The 18,021-nt window shown below is 38.1% G+C and overlaps 1 protein-coding gene across 1 annotated transcript in view; it reads right to left on the bottom strand.

The window, feature by feature from the left end:
* LOC109929108 (nebulin-related anchoring protein) overlaps positions 1-18,021 on the bottom strand; it is a 95,336-nt gene that overhangs the window by 36,200 nt on the left and 41,115 nt on the right. Inside the window, exons 16-25 of the mRNA XM_048609042.1 lie at positions 17,430-17,537; positions 15,439-15,546; positions 14,053-14,250; positions 12,732-12,836; positions 9,579-9,677; positions 7,827-7,931; positions 5,531-5,638; positions 3,679-3,990; positions 2,234-2,338; positions 284-382 (exon numbers count right to left, since the gene is read on the bottom strand). Of these exons, the coding sequence (XP_048464999.1) occupies positions 284-382; positions 2,234-2,338; positions 3,679-3,990; positions 5,531-5,638; positions 7,827-7,931; positions 9,579-9,677; positions 12,732-12,836; positions 14,053-14,250; positions 15,439-15,546; positions 17,430-17,537 (1,347 nt within the window). The remainder of the gene's footprint in view (positions 1-283; positions 383-2,233; positions 2,339-3,678; positions 3,991-5,530; positions 5,639-7,826; positions 7,932-9,578; positions 9,678-12,731; positions 12,837-14,052; positions 14,251-15,438; positions 15,547-17,429; positions 17,538-18,021) is intronic.

Below are 18,021 nucleotides of genomic sequence, written 5' to 3' on the forward strand. Positions count from 1 at the left end.
GCCAATTATCTCATTTTAAGATCAGTAAATTTTTTGTTAACCAAAGGTATTAAGAAATATGGGGGAAATGGGAAGTCTAAGGATCTAGGTCACCAAATAACAGGATGGATACTAAATGTTAAATTGCCTACTCTTGTTCCAATGTCCTTGTGTTCTGTACAAGTTCCTTGAGCAGGTAGAAGTACCATTAGACACCACACTCATGTTTTACAGCTGAATGTTTGAGAAAAGAAAAATTCACAGTTACAAGTTGATGACAGATTAATAATATTACAAGACTTACATCCACAGCCTGATTATAACTGATCTTGGCTTGTATCATTTGAGGAGAGTCAGTAACGCTTGTAAATTTCAGGGAATATGGATGCTGACGATACTTCTTCTGTTAAGTACAAATTTAAAATTGAGAATTAATGTGTCTCTAAACATTGGTTGACATAAATGTCATTATTGAGCAGACGTTGCTAGTCAACAGATTTCTGAAAACAGTTTTCTGTATTTTAGTATCAGTTATGGCTCAGTAGATAGCACTTTCTCTCCCGCACAACAACCTTCTGGGTTCAAGATTTCCCCCAGTGTTGGTACACCAGCCTGATGCTGAGGCCGTGTTGCACTGCTGAACTTGCTATCTTTCATATGGCAATAGCAAACCAAAGCCCTATCTGTCTGCTCAGATGTATATAGAACATCCCATGCTATTTCAAAGAAGTAGTGAGTTATCCCTTAGTGCACTGATCAATAGTTATCCCTCAAATTGACATCATTAAAATAGATTATTCGGGCATTATCACATTGCAAATGTGAGAATATGTGACATGCAAACTGGAACCATTAAATTGAGGTTTTACAAGAATAAATATTGTTGATATGTAAGAAAACAATTTGCATTAATTTACCTACTTAATACATTTAAAATGTCTCAAATTATGTGCCATACAATAAGTTTGCTTTCATGTTTTGTTTCCTGTTTTAAGTGGACAAATAAGTGTCATTCTCTGTAAAGTGCCTTCAAACACATCATTGGGTTGGAAAAGTACTTAGAACATCCCATGCCTTGGAAGTGCCATAGTGCCTTTAATGTTAGCCTTTATCATAATAATAAGTATATGTGGCATCAGTGTCATATTTTGTTCAAAGAACACATTTTTAACCATGCAGCACCATCTCAACAGCCCTGAAGAGGAGCTTGAAACCACAACATTTCAGAGTCAAGCTAGGCTGGCAAATAGGAATAATGAATTTTTAGTTTTAATGAGGTCAGTGCTAGGCAATGGATTATATTTTTATTTTAGCCGCCTAGTTTCCGATTAGGAAAAGCATCATTAATGCATAAAGTACAATTTCTGCCATCTCCTACACCAAGTTGGTCTTGTGGCTACTTTGGGTAAGATTTCATACAATGTGCTAATTTACCACATCTTGTGCAAAGCAGCATGAATGGGAAGCGGAATCATAATACCTTCGATTTTTCAACAGTAATAACAACAAACTATCAACATTACGACATAAAATTCAAACAACTTATCTGCACACACGCAGTTACACGCAGAAAAGCTGAAGTTGCGATCAGTGATTTCCTGCTTCACAACAAGATGTACTGCCCACACTGTCGCAGTTGAAAATCTCAGAAGTCACTAGAATTGATGTGATCTTCCACTCCTTACACTATCAGTTCCATTGCAAAAACTTGAGAAAGTCCTGCTTTATTGAATGAAATAACTGTATGCAATTATCTTTTAAGGCTGTGCTAAGCCTTGATGAAGGAATTCTCCCTCACTGGCCCAGAAAATCTTAGATTTTGTTATTCTACAAATACACTTCTCCATTGTGAAAAAAGAACATAGATTATTAAAATAGGGGATTTTTTTTTAAAGACACTACATTTCAGCTTTGATCTGCATGTCCCAATATCTAGTTAATTCTTTCAGAAACAATTAAAAAGTGGATAATAATTGTGCTTTTTTAACTTCTGGTTTCGAACTGTCATAATTCTTTTAATGTGATTGACTGCTTGGCTTGTTTATTAATGTCACGATTGCTGGCTACCAATGATCCCCTATCATTGGGGCCAGGAAATTAATGTCAGGGAAAGTGAAACCCACATCAGGGAGATGGCAAGATCTTTGCAGGCAACTTTCTTCAAGATCAGCAACAAACTGATCTCAAATTCCTAGCCACAATCTCTACGGCTGTTTACTAATTGATGGGGACAGGAGGCATTCATTACACTTACCTCACTGAACAGTTCTCCTGCTTTCTTCGCCTGTTCAGCATTTAAAGAACCACTGGTTATCCATCCCACACCACGCATCCAATTCAAGTCAGACTTGTACTGGTTCTGATAAATTTTGGAAAGTAAAAGCATATTAATATTCTCTGACAGGATTACAAAACCCAATATAAATGCAGCAACTATTCTAGGGGTACAAATACTGCTGCCAAGATTGGAAAAATGACTCAGAGGATGTCCTGCACGTTTTTTATGTTCCTCTGTTAGTTCAAACTGGAAGAGCTATTAGTTGTCATTTCTCCAGGTCAGGATACCTTTAACAAAATGATTGGCATGAGTACAAAATCAGATTTCCTGTTTTCTGCATATGCCAATTTTTTTAGCTAAAATTATTGCCAAAAAGGAGAACAGCCCTCGCATACCCAAGAACAGGCCCTCCCCCTCCTATTAGTACTTGTGGCCAGGATTCATGTTCAGATTTAGCCTTCCAAAACATGACAGTACTTTTCGAAACAAGATAGCACCAAATATTGAATTAGCAGGCAACTATCAGAACATGCAGCATTAGAAGGCAGCAGACCTTGGCTCTATCTATTTACTTTAACTTTATGAAGTAACTATTTTCCAGCCTTCAATGATGCATGACTACACTTAATGAGTCATGGGCATGACTTGAAGCAAAGACTTTAAGAAAACTCGCTGTATAAATAATAAGCAGCACTTTATCACCAGCTGCACTCTTGAATTAGTTGGCTTTAATACTCTGGCAGAATTTGTATAATGTGATGACAAGAGTATGTTGCAAGGCAGAAAACAGACTTTTATCTGGCTTACAGCTTCCAGTTTGGATGACTTTAAAATGGAATAAAACTGAAAACTCTAAATAAACTGAAAGCCTATAATCTTATTTAATTGAATCCATGTTTTATCAGGGTAATCTTAATACTGTCAACATTTATGAGGCTTCAGAGCTTGGTGTATGTGGTAAGCTGAGCCAAACAAAAAGGTTACATATAATTGTCCCATAAACAGGAGGTTTGACTGTGCTTTGGAGAAATCAGAGCATGGGGAGTATTGCTCACAGGAATAACGTGCATATATCAGAAATGTAAATGAGTGGGCTTTTGCTGTGTCCCATCTTGCTGATCCTCCATATGTAGAACTACAGCTCTGGATGTTTTTGTTCCTATTTTCTATCAGGTCTGTTATACAAATATCTAGTTAGTAACTAGCTCAATGCGATTCAAATATGTCAAGAATATGTTATTCAAATATGATGCAAATCAAATCTAATATAGCGAGCTTCATGCTGAATATGTCATTGTAACCCAACAATATTCTGTGAAGTCAAAAACAAGATAGAATTTAAATGAAACTTATTTACACTATATAGAAATGTATTACTGTAATCAAACAGGACAACTGTTGGACTCAAACACGAAGCTTACATTACTTTGCAGAGCGTATGCTTTCTTAGCCCATTCAATTTTCATATCTCCAGGTAGGACAGTGTATTGATGGAATCTCTTCTTGTAGTCCCTGTCAGTGGCCAGGCTCTGAGCTTGTTTCGCATGCACCAATTCCAGCATGTCCATTGTAAGATGGATGTTTGTTTTCGTTGCCTCAGATTTCTTTTTGTATTCAAGGTCACTCTGCAACTTGGAAGCTTGGATAGAGTGAGCCATCTGAGAGTCACCCATTACATCCTTCACCCCAATCAATTTGCCCTTTATCCTTTCATGCATCTCCTTGTACTTGATCTGTTAAGAAATTTTATAGAGAGATTAATGGGCAAATTATGCAACTTTGCTATTTGTCTAATACTGCTTAAAAAGAGAAAAGATACTGTAGGCCTGAAAAATTGCAAAGCAATTGTAATGAAATCAGAGAAAATATCTATCCAAGCAAGTGTGAACTTATTCTCTAGTTTTAGAGAACTCTTTACTGTTGTTCATCTACTGACAGCTAAGTCCTTCTTTCCAGGCATAAAGATGACACTGTCTGTGCTGTGAAGCAATGTGATAAGGCTATCACTTGGGATGAAGAGCTTCTCTCAAGCATAAGTAACTTCATAAAAATCCTGGGATAGTAGGAACTGCAGATGCTGGAGAATCTGAGACAACAAGGTGCAGGGCTGGATGAACACAGCAGGTCAAGCAGCATCATAGGAGCAGAGAGGCTGACGTTTCGGGCCTAGACCCTTCATCAGAAAAGGGGGAGGGAAAGGGTTAGGGTTAGGGTTAGGGTTAGGGTTAGGACACTCATCCCGCCCCTTGACCTGTCCATCCTCCCTGGACTGACCTATCCCCTTCCTAACTCCCTACCTACACTCACCTTTACTGGCTCCATCCCCGCCTCTTCGACCTGTTTGTTTCCTCTCCACCTATCCTCTCCTCTATCCCTCTTCTATCCGCCTCCCACTCTCTCCCTATCTATTTCAGAACCCCCTTCCCCTCCCCCTTTTCTGATGAAGGGTCTAGGCCCGAAACGTCAGCCTCTCTGCTCCTATGATGCTGCTTGGCCTGCTGTGTTCATCCAGCCCTGCACTTCATAAAAATCCTCCCCATTTTTGATTATTGGTCTTCACCTACTGTCAGCCGAAAGTACAATTTTCCTAATCTTAAAAGGAGCACTAGATCCACGTTTCACTTGATCTCTTTTAATCAAATCTCCAAACAGTTCAGAGTTCTGTTCACCCATCCCAAATTAAACCTAAAAGTGGCTTTCACATGCTGAATGATCAACTGTATTTCTAGAATTTTTCACCTTTTGTTAAACATTTTAAGTATGCAGATTTTAATCTTCCCACTTCCTTTGTTCTTGTCAAATTCTTATGCAACACTTGGTTATAACATGATACAATCATACAATCAAAACACTTTTTAAATAGAATTTTGGCCAGGTTGACTCTTATTCAAAAGTTCTACAACACTGTGAAACCTTAGCCAGTTACATTAAAATAAAATCAATCATATTATTGAGATACATTGCGGAATATTCAACATTGATCACATTGTTTTTCTAATTGGTGCATTCAAATCTGAATGTTAAACAATTCACTTTTACTGGCGATATCGTAATGCCAATTGAAATTTTTAAGAAATAGAAATTGAAAACTACATGGCACAATTTGTGGGTCTAGGCCCAAAACATCTGCTTCCCTGTTCCTCTGATGCTGCTTGGCCTGCTGTGTTCATCCAGCTCTACACCTTGTTATCTCTATGGCACAATTTGTTAATGTTTTTCCAGTTATCCTCATTATCTTTCCATTTTGATGTTGCATCACAGTATATAACTTACATCACTTGCAAGATCTCGTTTTGCCTTTGCTTCCAAAATTGCAATAGTGTCCAGCCGTAGTTCGAAGCTCTTTTCTTTTTGAGCCTCCCAATCGCTTTTGTAGATTTTCTTGATAAAACACAAATTATAAAAGACGTCTTGAGCAGAAGCTATTTTATTAAAGTTCAAATCATTCAGCAATGGAAACAAATGATCAGGGGTTTAAAGGTTAGGCAATAAATGCTGGCCCAGCCAGTGACACCCAGATCTCATGAGTGAATTTTACAGAAGAGGCTCTGACTTGCATCTCAACCTAAAGTCGGGGGGAGGGGGAAATTTCAATGGGAAGTTTCTCAATGCCCAATTACAGCAGTGGCTGTAGAGCCGCGGATACCCCATTTCTCCTGGGTTTTCACAGCTGTGCAGATGGAGTAACTGTGAATCAGCAGCGGATCCCTTTGAGAATTCACTCTTCAGACCGGTTTATGCCAATGTGTGTCCGAAAGGCTACAATTCCCTGGAAGGCCAGTTTGCGCTAACGTTTAAAAAGCCTGGCTCCCACGTGCTAACCCATTCCGGGTGGGCTGCATCAGCTGACGATTGGATCAGCGGAGAAGTAGGCCCACTCTCAAGAGTTGCCAGCCAATCTAACTGGTTGACAGCCTTAGCATCTTAGCAGCGTCAGAACTCAACACTGGGCACTACTGGAGCTGCAAGCCAACCTCAGGACTCTTAGGAAGCATAGGGAAGGGGGGAGATTGGTGAAAGACTGGGTTTAGCAGGGCTAACATGGAGGATTGGGGGTATGTGGGGAATGCCTGATAGAGCACCCTCTGAGTGCTGCCACCTGACCTCCACCATTCGGGTATTACACAAAAGCTATTTCAAAAACACACCATCTTTGTACTCTGTCCTTTCGGCCACTGCCCTGAAATTTAAAGGCAGTGGAGTATAAATGAAGCCCTCTGTTGCTATTTAATTGGGCAGTTAAAGGCTTCAAAAGGCCTAAGGGAGTGCAGCCTAATGGGCACTTACCCACTCCCTTTATTCTGGGGAACAGGTTAGAAGTGCATGGGAGGGGATAAGCCAGGCACCCAGCAAACGTTTTACATGCCCTCTGCCAAAACCATGCCCAGCAGGAGTTCGCTAAATCTAGCTCCAAAATTTAACATTGGATTTTAGGCAGGTGGGGTTGGCAGGGGTTTGAGAGGGGTGAAGGGAAGGAGGGATATGATGGGATGAAAGATGAATCGAGTGAAGAGGTATGGGTTTTAAATAGATGAAGGTGAGGAGCTTTACACTGATCTGAAAAACAGGGCCAATACTTTTGGGGTCAAAGGTGCACAGTTCCTTTCACATGACTCGACCTGACTCTGGCTCCACCTCAGGCTTGCTGCCTACTGAAGGCATCCTCCAGGAAACTTAGGATCTGAACATCAGGAAAATTTCTGATATTCAATTTCTACCTGTATGATGGAAATCCAGCCCTTGGACTTTGTTTTATTCACCTTTTATCATGTACATTTTGATATGATTTTAGTTTATATGGTTCTTAAAGTTTGACCTATTAACCTTCCATGATGTTGCCCAAGAAATGCCAATTTAAAAGAAATTCCTTCTGTATGCATCCATGTGCTAGTCTCCCAATCTCAAAATTATTTTTTATCTCTCCGTCTTTATCTTTCTCTTTGTCTTCCCCTCATTCTAGTTCTTCACAGAGATATTCTCATCATTGTTTTCTCTGCTTTTCTTTATACATTTTTTTGCCTCAAGCATACTTTGATACTTCAAATTACAGACTGATAGGTATTCATGGTAATTTAAGATATGCTGCTGTACCACATAAATTTTTTTTTAAGTCATGAACAATAGGTTATAGTCCAAAAGTAGGAATGCAGAAATCAGAGCTGAAATCCAACCATGGCTAGATGTGGGACTAGTACCCGATTATTTTAAATATTAAACTGATTAACAAGTTGATAAGGGAACCTGTTATACTTATTATTGATTTCAGCCAGAGCTACACCATGTGAATGATTCTTATTGGTTTCAAAAATAATTTAGCAAAGCCACTGTATCGCAATAGTATTGCCTTCTAAGAACAACTAAGAATTGAGGCAATATGGGCCCTTGATAGATTCATTCATATCCCAAGAACAAGTAACAAGGGCACACAATTTTTTAGGGGGTACTGAATGTCACTTCTTTGCTTCCTCCCTTGCAGAAAGGTCAACTATTGTACCCAACTAACATAACATGTTACAAAAGCTGAACAGTTGCCCCGCAATCTCAACGTTTAATTAAATGGTTTACTTACATCACTTAGATACTTAGCATTTTCCTTGGCTTGTCTGAACAATGGTTCATCTTTGCTGATGCTGTACTGATGAAGACTCTGTTCACCTGTTGCCTTATATGTTATCTGCACAAAGTGGAAGAACAAGGAAAAATTCTTGACTCAAAGAAATTTTTTTAAAATTTTTACATATGAATTCTTATATTGGATAAGATGTTGGACTTATAAATTTTTGATTTTAACAATACATTTCTCAATACCAACAGGCATAATTATCCAAACCATGGCAGTAACCCAATGCAAGACTGTGAAACATGAAAAGATTTCAATAGCATTTCAATATTGATTCTTCCAAAGTTATAGCAGCTGCAAAATCAAACAAGTGAAAACTACTTTTAAATTAACAGTTTATAAAGAAAGCAGATCTTATCAGTTACCATATTTAATTGTTTCTTTGTGTGGTACAGCTTCACAGCTCTATTATGACTAAGTAAATTAAAAATGCTTCAAAGGACATTTAAAGTTATTACATAGTATATGAATGGACTCTAGGATTTTTAACTTTACATTTCCAAAGTCAAAAGTTTGCAGAATTAAGTTAGTAGCTTCTAGATGCTTTGTTTTTTTTTAAAAAAACTAAAGTTTCCAAACCATCATAAGATCCTGGAACATTGATATCTAAAGTAACATAGCACCTACTGAGAGCAGAACAGACCATAATATATAACAACTTAACAGATACAATCACCTTTAGCAGCGAGATGTACTTATATAGTGATTCCAGTATGTAGCTTCCTTTCCTTTGTGTCAGTGATGAATAATTTCTCTTATAATTGAGCAAAGGTTATGAGTACATAAAATACAACAGATCTGCAGTAATCTGTTTCTTAATTACATATTCTTCTTTGATGACATTCAGCACTGAATTGTGATATTTTATCATATATTTACAGGAACAGGTCATTCAGACTTTTTGCCACTTCATGAGATCACAGCTGATCTTTCATCTAGTTTCATAAACCAGCTTTTGGTCCCCATCCTTCAATGCTTATAGTTCACAAAACTCTACTAATCTCAGATTGAAAAATAATAATTGATCTAGCATCAATTGCCACTTGCAGAAGGGAGTTCCAAACTTCTATAACCCTTAGACTGCACAAATGCTTCCTTATTTCATTCCCAAAAAGTCTGATGTTACCATTTAGGCTATGCCTCCTAATTCTAGATTCCCCAAGTCCCTTAATATTTTGCAAAAGTCAATCAAATCCCCACTTAACCTCCAAATTCCATGGAATACTACAATTTTGTAGTCTCTTCTCATAATTTAAGCCTTGGGATGTTATGCTGGTAAACCACACCTCCTCCACGGCAAGTGTATACTTTCTGAAGTGTTATGCCCAGGGCTGCTTGTGGGTACTCCAGGTGTGGTCTAACCAAGGCTTTGTCTAAGTAAAACATGACTCCTATTTTCCTTATATTCTAGGTCTATAGATAGAAAGGACAGCTACTGGTACTAACTAGGCCCAGTTTTGAAGAAATTCATTTCTAAGTGTCTTGTCTCTTGCAAAGAAATGTACGTTTGAAGCTTCGAAAAAAGAAGAGGGAAGAGAACCCACAAAATTTGAAAGTATCAGATGCTTAGAAGTAAACACTCCATCTTTTTTTTCAAACTTTTCCTGTTTGATCAGCTTTGTTTATGACGGTGGCATCCATCACTCTTTGAAAACAGTGTTTCTTTCATAAATGATCTCTCATCACCAGTGCAGTACTCACATCACTTTGCAAATCTTGACTTTTCTTGGCGTGAATAATCTGTGGAGTGTCTGCCACACTTGTGAATTTTAACGCATCAACTCTCTGTCTGTACTTTCTCTGCCAGTTGAAAGAGTGCAATTTAATCTCTGACAATAGTGGACTTGAATTGAAAGCAAGTCAAACATCAATACATGTCTAATCAAACAAACAGTAATCAACACATAGTGTAGTTTTAAAACTACGATTAAACAAAATTATCTATCAGAATTTCTTCCCTTTTCTTCAAAATTGTTTCTGAAGTGACAACATTGTTTCATTAAAAACTCAACATTTAATGTTGGTAGATGGGACCTGGTTTGCCACCAACTAAATAAGTAGCTCATTTTAATATTCTCTTCTCAGATTTTAAAAATATATAGTTTATTCACATAGTTATAATTTGATTTTGTGACAGAATTTTCACCAGCCTGCCACTGTAGAATAAACAATAATATATTATGAGAAATAGGAACAGAAAAATTGTCACCTAGGGGCTTGCTGGTAGCACAGCTTCATTGCCCATTGGCGGATGAAAGGTAGAACAAATTTTGCATTTCCACCAGCTTATATTTGAAGCAGTAAATAAAGGTGGAAATTCAGCTTGCCCCACATTAATATCATTGATTATGTCTTTTGCATTATCTCAATTTTCATCAAAACATCAGCCTTTGGGCGGTTAGATACTCAACAATCATCTATTTTCAACCATTAACATTCGATTAAAATCACAGGAAACTGTATCTAGTTACTGTAAACAGGAAAGTACTATGGACACCCTGTCACACAAAGGCTGTACATCTGGTGTAATACAGTTCCCTTACTACCACAGGCAATTTAGAACCATGTGCACAGAAGAACAGAAGCTTATAAAGTGCAGAAAAACACATATGAGACAATGGTTATTAAAATTGAAATCAGTGGAAGAGACAAGCATGGGGGAAACATCACTTGATTTCAGAAATTTGGTGAAGAAGAAATGCGAACAAATGTCTGGAAAACAAAACAAGGTGATGTGGTTACGGTGAGGGGATTAAAGGGTTCATTGAAGCAGTCACACTTTGATTGACAAGTTAATCTGTCAGTCACCTTGCCATTTTAGTTTTATAAACTCTTGTCAAACTCAAGCTTTCAACACAAAGGTTGCTGAGGGATTGCTAAGGGGCAGTGTGTCACTGATGTTTATTACCAAAGAGAAACATCAAGCCAGATTTATTGTCAGGTTAAACTGCTACACAAAGGACAAGTAATTTCATGGTCATCACGTGGCTTCACCAAAAATCTCCAACTGTTCTTAAATAAAAAAAGAATTTTCTGGGATGAAACTGAAATCTTAATCAAAAATAGGTTCACTGACTCTGTATAACTATATTTGTGCATTTTTTGTTCATGCCTACGAATGGAGCTCCATCTTTTATGAATAATTCTGACACTTGATCAATCAGCCCCATTTGCATTAGCTGTTTTCAGATGAAAGCATGTGATACAATCAGGCCTCTGTTCCTGTTTCTTAGTTAAGGCAATGCATGGAGCAATATAAATTGGTTTGATCATTTTCTGAATTTAGTATTGCTCTTGGGCAGGATATTGGTAAACTAAAGAACTTAACAACTATTACCTATTAAAACAATCATGTTGATATTCAAGTCAAGGAGTCACTTCCTGAACAACTGGCATTTCACAATCCTGGATTTGAAAACACAATAGCAGCCTACATATTTTTTTAAATTGCTTGTGCTATGAGACATACAGCATCCACATCGATTGTGCTGATGAAGGCACATCTGAAATATTAACTTATCATTCTTTTTCAAACACTGAGTGACTTGCTGTGCTCATCCATTATTTTTGTAGTTACCTTGTTTTATTTCAGCAGCATTTTCTTAATCTGAACTGCAAAGCCAGATTTACAGTCCAGAAGCGATTTAAAATCCACCCTGCATTGTATTAGATCTCATGCGATGCTGTTTTGAGCATTGTAGCATCTCAGCACCAGAGACCCAAGTTCAATTCTACCCTCAGGTGACTGTGTGGAGTTTGCACATTCTCCCCATTTCTGCGTGGGTTTCCCCCGGATGCTCCAGTTTCCTCCCATTGCCAAAGATGTGCAGGTTAGTGGATTGGCCACAGGAAATGCCGGGTTATAGGGCAGCGGGTCTGGGTGGGATGCTCTTTGGAAGATCGGTTTGGAAGCAATGGGCCAAATGGCCTGCTTTCACACTGCAGGGATTCTATGAATCAATGCTTAACCCACATTGTGGATGTTATTTACAACATGAAATTGAACTCACTTATGGCCTGTGTCAGTTTTGACAGGCAGAAATATCTCCATCCTTCACAGACACTTGACATTAATGCAGACAAACTTTATTACCTTCCAGATGTGACTCACTTTAATACTCAAATATTCAGCTGTTGGCAATTCAACAATTTTAGAATTGTTCCTGTTTGTTCTCAACCGATAATATATTATGGCAAGTAATTATTAGCCATTGCATAGGTTCTGAACTTTCTCTTACCCACAGAATGTTCATGGATTCCAAAACTATTAATTTTATATCAGGAATATGGTGTAGTAGTCGCAACTCAGACAATTTAAGAGCTTGTATCAGTTGTTACTTGGCTCATTGTTTGCCAGTAACTATAACATTTTGTATCACATGTTAAGATAATCTGGTAGATAATGCAATAAATTAATGCTGGTTATTGCCCCCAGTAACTTGCAGCCACATATTGTGGTATCAGTATCATGGCTAGGGATCACAAGATATCTTGTCAGTCCCTCAGAAGTGTGATCCATTTCTACAATGTGCAATATTAATAACAAACTCGGTAACATGTTTGCACACCATTTCTCAGGCTTGCTATTTTGTTAAAGTGCCAATGCATTTAAAGTAAGCTCTTTCACACTTTTGTTCACGTGAACCCACTGATGTGCTAATTACTAATATAGATGCACAATTCTAATCCATTTATCAGCTATGATGGCAGAGCTTTAACTGCCTACAAGTTAAGAAATAATTGCTCACGTGTTTCCATGAACAATTATTATCAGAGAACATGATTCAGTCAAGACCAAAGTCACACCATTAACAGAAAATTACATGTTTCGTTCTAGTCAGTTTGCATTCTCACCTCGCTCAGGATGTCCCTGGCTTTCCTAGCCTGTTCCACATCCAGGCATTGTTCAGCCTCCCATCCTACACCTTTCATCCACGTCAGATCTGCTCTGTACTTACGCTGTAATTTAAAGATTAATAAAATGGCTTCTTTTTATGTTGTTAGTGTCGATAAAACCTAGTTTATAAACATCATTGCCTAAAGTGTACAAAAAACAGAAACGATCTTCCATACTGTATTCAAGCTGTATAATGGGGTCTATCTCTTATATCTTTTTAAAGGCATTTATACGAGATACATGTACCTCTAGGTACAGAACTGCTGTACTGACCAGTGCAGAGTTAGTTGATCCCAGTGCAAATATTCACAGCAACCCTACAGAATTTCCAGATCATAATTACTTTCATGTAACCCTTGCTAGAATAGTATATATGCAACAGTTTAATGCTCCCATAATCAAGCAGTTTGCCATCTAACGTTACACAAGCAGAACTCTTATTTTTTGGGTTGATGCTAGAAATCTACTCCACACTTGGCACTTCATTAGGAAAGACAGGAAGGGGCAGCAACAGAAAAATATTTAAACATAACAAAATAAGGTTGTATTAACTTTTAATTACCAGGTATGAGTACAATTTCCTTCATAGTGACATCAGTTTCAGTATAATCGATACAGTGTGAGCTGGAGGAACACAGCAGATCAGGCAGCAGATGAGCAGGAAAGTTGATGTTTCAGGTCAGGACCTTCATCAGGACTCCAGACCCTGAAGGGTCCCAACCCAAAACGTCAACTTTCCTGCTCCCTTGATGCTGCCCTACCTGCTGTGTTCCTCCAGCTCACACTGTATTGACTCTGACTTCCAGCATCTGCAGTTCTTGCTATCTCCTAGATTCAGTATAATATTCTGCAATCTATATCCCCTCTGGACACATCATTTGTCCCATTACCACTCCCTTTAGGGTCTGCATCTCCAACTCTTTTGTAACTTAATGTCTCTGAGCTTCCATCCTATCTAAGTCCTTCCCTTTTGGTCTTCTTCCTCCCTCCCACATTTTACCTATTTAAAACTGATACATCTCTAAATTTTGCCAGCTCTCGTGTAGCATTATTGACCTTAAATGTTACCTCTGTACACAATTCTCTGTTAAATTCTCTCCACAGATTCTGCCTGATGTGCTCGGCATTTCCAATTTTTTTTTAAATTAAATAAAATTAGGTTCTGCTCCATCTGTACATTGAAAGCAAATAGCTTACAAAATGAACAGACATAATATATTAAGACGTACAAGATTAAATAAACAAAGAGAACACAATTTTGCACCATCTTGGCCCCACCTCATTCTGTAAGCCATAGGCTTTCTTTGCCCATTTCACTTTCATGTCTTCTGGCTCCAATGTATAGCCATGGAGCCTCTTCCTATAATTCAAGTCACTGGCCAAAGCCTGGGCTTTCTTGGCATGTGTCAGGTTGACCATGTCCAGTGGCAGGTGGAATTTGGTGTTTGCTTCCACACAGTTCTTCTTATACTCTACCTATAGTAAACAAGATTAAAAATAAGCTATTTGAACAACAATAACAACAACAACAACAACAACTTGTATCTATGTAACAGTAAGTGTGAAGGTAATGAATTGTGAGCTACATACATCTAATATAATGAATAATATTTTGGAGTAACCTGAATCATTGAGCCATAGAGTCATGGAGATGTACAGCACAGAAACAGAGCCTTCGGTCCAACTCGTCCAGAATGACCAGATATCCTAAATAAATCTAGTCCCGTTTGCCACCATTTGTCCCATATCCCTCTAAACACTTCCTATTCACATACCCATCCAGATACCTTTTAAAATGTTGTGATTGTACCAGCCTCCACCACTTCCTCAGGCAGCTCATTTCATGCACACACCACCCACTGCGTGAAAAAGTTGCCCCTTAAGTGCCTTTTAAATCTTTCCCCTCTCACCTTAAACCTATGCCCTCTAGTTTTGGACTCACCCACAGGAAAAAAGACCTTGACTATTCACCCTATCCATGACCCTCACAATTTTATATACATCTACAAGGTCACCCCTCCGTCTCTGATCGCCAGGGAAAATATCCCCAGTCTATTCAGCCTCTCCCTATAGCGCAAACCTTCCAGTCCTGGCAACATCCTTATAAATCTCTTCTGAACCATTTCAAGTTTCACATCCTTCCTATAGCAGGGAGACTGGAATTGCACACAGTATTCCAGAAGTGGCCTAACCAACACCCTGTACAGCTGCAACATGACCTCCTAACTCCTGCACTCAATGCACTGACCAAAAAAGGCAAGCATACCAAACACCTTCTTCATTATCCTATCTACCTGCGACTCCATTTAAGGAACTATGAACCTGCACTCCAAGGTCTCTGTTCAGCAACACTCCCCAGGACCTTATCACTAAGTGCATATTCTAATATATATGCTTTCTGAGGTTATAGATTACCAATATATTAATCAATGACCAACTTAACAAAATAGCCAACTTGCTGTAAATTTTAACTTCTGTCTATTATATGAAATCGTAATTTATTTTAACAAAAAGTAAAAGATCACGCGTAGGGAAAAAAGAATCCAATGTCAGTTGGAAGGGAAATTTGACTTCTGATGGCTAACGTGCTAATCCATAATGATTTTAAATTGCATATTGAACTGAAGTAAATAATGGGATTTTGATTTTTCTTATCTAATGTACCTCACTGCTCATCTTGGAAACCCGCAGAGAATGCAGAGTCTTCGAATCATATACTTTGCTTCTCATTGCCTTGCCCTTGGTTTTCTCATATGCTTCTTTGTATTTTATCTTTCAAACAACAGAGAGAAAGAAAGGAATTAAATTAAAATATGTAGCAGTCAGCTGGTGATAAAGAGCTAAAATAAATGATTTAAACACTCTTTCAATCTTGTGGGCCTGGAAATGATCATTTGCCTTCATATGATATTTCTCTACCTTGTACTCTGACTGCAAGCTATTTATTTAAAATAAGTTAAAATAGTAGGGAATGAAAGTCATTAAGTGTTGTACATTAATATCACAAGCTAGTATTTCTAGACTGTTCCATGTTAGATCATGTACGGACTGCCTGGTCCTAAGAATTCCAAAAATAATTTGGTACACTTATATGGTGCATTTGAAATTGAACAGGCCACTCTGCTACGAAGCATTATTATAACAACAATTTGGACTGATAAAACACCTCAAGCATAGAACAACATCCCAAAGCACTTCACAAAGTTGTAAGGGGTAACGAGGTGGGGGCGCAGAAATGGTCATGAAGCCTAAAATAAAGTGGGGGAAGATTAGGAAAGTTGACCAAAAGCTTGGTCAAAATTAAGCTAAAGAAGAAGAAGGAGGCTGATTGATTTAGGAAGACAATTTCAGACATAGGTGGGTGAAGGCGCTGTCACCAATATCTGGCTAAAGAGAACACGTGAGGCATGAAAGGCTAGAATGAGAGAAAAGGAGCATTTGGAGTACTGGAGGAGGTTACAGCTTGGCAGGGACAGGTTTAAATGTAAGGCTGAAACCTGGTCATTGGAGGACTGGGAATCAATCAGTTCTGAGGAAGCATCACTCAACCCAAAATATTAACTCTGATTTCTGTTCACAGATGCCACCAGACCTGCTGAGCTTTTCCAACAATTTCTATTTTTGTTTCTGATTTACAGCATCTACGGTTCTTTCAGTTTTTATTGACTGGGAATCAATGTTGGTCAGTGTGGGGCAATGATGAGTAGAATTTAGTGTGAGAAGTAGAATTTTGGACAAGTTGGTTTATGGAGCTTGGATAATGGAAGGCTAGCTAGCAAAGCACTGTAATCAAATCTAAAGATATCAAATGTATGGATGAGGATTTCAAGCATACAGGACTGAGGAATAATAGAAAAGCATGAATATAGATAAAAGCACTTTATATGATACAGCGGATATGCGACAAATTAAAATCCAAGATTATTAATAATTCCCTTGAGCTCATCCCACAACTCAATCAATTTATGCCTGATTTGTACATTAACTCCATTTAACCACCTTTGGACTACATCCATTGAAAACATTACCTGATGAATAAAGTGCATTTAAACAAAACCCACAGCATTCTGGGGAAGATATTTCCAGATTTCCATTGCTTTTAATTCAACAAATGCTTCCTAACTTCCCTGGTAAATGGTCCAACTTGAATTTTAAGATCTTGTCACTTTGTGAATTGCCGACTCTGGAAAAATAGTTTCCATACACTATCCAACCCTTTATAATTTGAGATAACTCATTTAGATCACACCTCAACCCTTTGAACATGTACAGAGACTATTATCTTATATTCTATTTTATCACAACGTTGAGCCAGTCAGAAACTTGCAGCCCAGATTTTGTGTGGGCAGCTTTGATAACTTTTTCACAGAATCACGGATGCAAAATGTTTTTTGCTGTAAAGACTCTCTTCCAGAAATATATTTCCATGCACATGGGAATCTTGAGGTTTCCTGACTAGAATGAACAATAATTAGTTGTCAGCATTCATTTAATTTTCATCTACTGTCAATCTTTTATAAACTTGAAGTATATTCTATTAACTTTTATTAACCTGCACCGTTGTAAGCCTGACAGAAAGAAACCGACAGTGTCAATGGAAACGAGTTTGCACATAGTTTCAAGAACACTGATGAGAGAGAAGAGAAGCAACTTACATCACTTGCCAGCTCCCCCGAGGCTTTGGCAGCTAAAAGGGCTAGCGAATCCAAATTCACATGAAACCCCTTGCCTCTATTCTTTTCCCAGAATTCTTTGTACTTGATCTGAGGACACAACGTTTACTCAAGTTACACATTATACATATATATGTACACGTAAGATTGCGGCAGAAGCAGCTTCCCTTAAAATCAAAAATAACCACTCTGAGAAATTGCAGGAAGGAATAGGGTAATGTGACTCAGAATTCTTTCAGGAAGGCCAAAATGGATCATACAGATTCCCTCTATATTTATAACCAACTTGCTCAAGCATGCATTGCCTCATTTCTGGGGCAGCTGGGACATGAACCTAGACCTCCTGGCCCAAGGTAGGGACACTACCACCGTACCACAAATGCCCCCTTAACAACTATATTGTATATATCTCTTTTTAAATTGCACTCAGTGCCAACTCTGGAGAAGCATTTCAAGTACTTTCTTTGTTGACTGGTATTCATTTAAAAAAAATGATTTTTCACAATCTCGGGATGTCGCAAAAAGATCTTTACAGCGAGTGAGATTTGCTTGAAGTACGGTCACTGTTGTAATG

This window comes from Rhincodon typus, chromosome 20 (assembly GCF_021869965.1).
Source record: "Rhincodon typus isolate 14 chromosome 20, sRhiTyp1.1, whole genome shotgun sequence".
Taxonomy (NCBI): domain Eukaryota; kingdom Metazoa; phylum Chordata; class Chondrichthyes; order Orectolobiformes; family Rhincodontidae; genus Rhincodon; species Rhincodon typus.